The sequence below is a fragment of the Fukomys damarensis genome, unplaced genomic scaffold (assembly GCF_012274545.1).
Source record: "Fukomys damarensis isolate Sample0158 unplaced genomic scaffold, DMR_v1.0_HiC HiC_scaffold_12, whole genome shotgun sequence".
NCBI classification, from domain to species: domain Eukaryota; kingdom Metazoa; phylum Chordata; class Mammalia; order Rodentia; family Bathyergidae; genus Fukomys; species Fukomys damarensis.
In genome coordinates this window covers 18,421,385-18,423,885 of record NW_022900924.1, presented here as the reverse complement: position 1 = coordinate 18,423,885, position 2,501 = coordinate 18,421,385, and the positions used below count along the sequence as shown (strand labels likewise).

Genomic DNA, 2,501 nt, shown 5'->3' with positions numbered 1-2,501 from the left:
ATATATATATATACACACACACAGAGAGAGAGAGAGACAAACATTTATTGGTAGTACACTTTAGGAAAAAAAATTTTTAGACAGGGTCTCGCTGCGTGGTTCCTACCTCAACCTCCAGAGTGCCAGGAGTACAAGCATACCTTTGTAAATTTTTATGTCAAAATAAGGGGCTGTGAGTGAGTGTACTTCAGGGATAGAGCTCTTCCCTGGCATGCTCGAGGCCCCTGGGCTCGATCACAGTACTAGGAAGGAAAAAAAAAAAAAGTTTTGGTCCTCAATAAGGGGTGGGGAAGTACTAAGCAAACGAATGATAGGTTGATAGACATTTGAGAACACCCAGCGGGAAGGAGAACAAATTACTGAATACAGAAAAACAAGATAAAACACTGTCAACAAGGTTTCCACATAGAAAGGCTCGACACGAACACGGTTCCCAGCAAGAACCGACGCCAACCACTCTCCTACCAGCCTTCTACAAGGGAAAACACCCCCAAATAGGCTGAAGTCGCTGTTATCCCACTCCCAGCTCCTTAAATATAGCAGCAAGCGCAACTGCCCCTCCTCACCTGCAACTGAAGAAACTAAAAGGGAGCACACAAGTATTTCGACCCTCTTCCTGATTCACCCCCCGCAATCTCCTAAAGCTCCTACGCAGGGGTTTGAATTGGCGGGAGATTATCACGCCCAACCCCTTCTACGGAGGCTGGAGGAGGACAAGATTACTTTAAAAGCGAAGTAAGGTCAGGGATTTTTGGCTCAGTGGTTCTGCCGCCTACCTCGCAAGCGCAAAGGCTCCAGTTCGATCCCCGATACAAAAAAAAAAAACGAAATAGGAAGTCGCCCCACCCTAAACTATTTTCATTCCCAAGTAGCAAATGTATTCGAGGTTTTATTTTAGGCCCCGCCCTCTTCACTGATTCAACGCACCGACTTCGAAAAACCAACCAATCACTACCTCGAGCCACGTTGCTATAGAAACTCGTCACCACCCCATTTTTCCCGGCAAGCTGCGCGTCTTGCCGGGCCTCATCCCTTTTGTGCCATCCGGGTCTCTCGTGCGAGCGATTTAGTCGGTAGTGAAGGTTCGGGGCGACCGGTACGGTTGAAAGCGTTGAGAGGAGGCGCCGCTTTAGCGGCCAGAACTCTGGAATATGGCGGTAGGTGCCGGGTGTTCAATTTAAAACCAGGGCTGTTTTCCTGTTACTTTGAAAGTGTGGGTGAAGGGCTTCCAGAACTGTTGTCCGCGCCTCTGTGTGGACAAAATGGCGCCGCGGCCTTTTTCTGCGCCCGCCATCATGGCTGCCTGCCGTCGGGAGGGGGAAGGTAGGCGCTGTCGATGGGGGTGGGGGAGCCACAGGGAGTGCCTTTTTTTTTTTCTAGATCTTTCCTCGTTTCTTCTCCAGCCCGACGTTCCCTTCTGTTCCCGCAACAATGTCTTATAGGTCATCTTGGTTAGTTTTCTTAGAGCCTGAGAATTTATGTTCGCCTTAAGACAAAAAAGGGATTAGGAATCTCGGGAAAGTATTCAGTCAAAGAAGGCCATGTGTGTAAAAAGGTGTGTGTGTGTTTGTGTGTGTGTAAAGAAAGCTGCAGTTTTGTACTTTTTAAAAATGATTTCACTTGGGTGGAGTACATGCCCAATTTCCGTTAGCGTTCGAGTAAACCTTAATTTATTCCTCAGTAAGGAGCTGCGATAGACTCTCACTGGGCTGATGGATGTTTTAGAACTACTGTAAGCATTACGATATATATTCTCGGTTCTTATGTGACTCGTAATTAATTTGAAGTCTTTGAGAAGCAGTATAATTAAGTACATTTAAAAATTTAAGGTCCTTTCGTTGATTCAAATTATCTGTTTTGGGCTGGAGTTATTTCCCAGCCCCGGAAATTATTCTGAACAGCAACCATGGGCGTAAAATGCCCATTTCTGATGGATCATACTATGTAATTACCTCATTTTTAGCTGTCCTGTTAAAAGAAGAATGTAATCATCTTACATTCCTCTTTACTAACTTGAAAGTTGTGTCTTCATTTTCGAAAGTAAGTAGGACTATTAAACGTGAAATTTAATTCTAATAATTGGGATATCTGGAATTAGGGTCGATTTTCTACCTCCCGCCCCCCCATCTCCCCCGCATATCTAATTGGATTTTGAATAATTTTTTGATAAGATTTCAAAGAGTTTGTAGATTGGTATATGTGGAATTAAATTGTTGAGTGTTTCGAGCCTTTTACTAGTATACTTTGAGTATTAAAGAGTAGCATTAATTTTCTCGGGGTCCAGTGTTTATTTTATTGGGGGGGGTGTTGAGACAGGGTCTCACTATGTAGGTGAGACTGACCTGGAACTCACTATGTAGCCCAGGCCGGTCTCGAACTCAGAGAACCTCCTGCCTCAGCCTCCCGATTGCTGGGATTACAGGTGTGAGCTACCACGCCTGGTTTAGGGGCCCAGTGTTTTTAAAAGTGTAATCAGCTAAGCATTTGGGCCCGGGCCCCGT

At 45.3% G+C, this 2,501-nt stretch overlaps 2 protein-coding genes across 3 annotated transcripts in view; one reads left to right on the top strand and one right to left on the bottom strand.

Moving 5' to 3' along the window:
- Positions 1 to 659, bottom strand: part of Kntc1 (kinetochore associated 1) — an 80,994-nt gene extending 80,335 nt beyond the window's left edge. Inside the window, exon 1 of the mRNA XM_010604354.1 lies at positions 567 to 659. The gene's annotated coding sequence lies outside the window, so the exon portion shown is untranslated. The remainder of the gene's footprint in view (positions 1 to 566) is intronic.
- Positions 660 to 987: 328 nt separating this feature from the next.
- The window catches only part of Rsrc2 (arginine and serine rich coiled-coil 2), a 20,787-nt gene continuing 19,273 nt past the window's right edge, over positions 988 to 2,501 (top strand). For both annotated transcript variants that reach the window (XM_010604356.2, XM_010604355.2), the window contains exon 1: positions 988 to 1,157. In XM_010604356.2, coding sequence (XP_010602658.1) covers positions 1,152 to 1,157 — 6 coding nt within the window. In that variant the 5' untranslated portion in view covers positions 988 to 1,151. The remainder of the gene's footprint in view (positions 1,158 to 2,501) is intronic.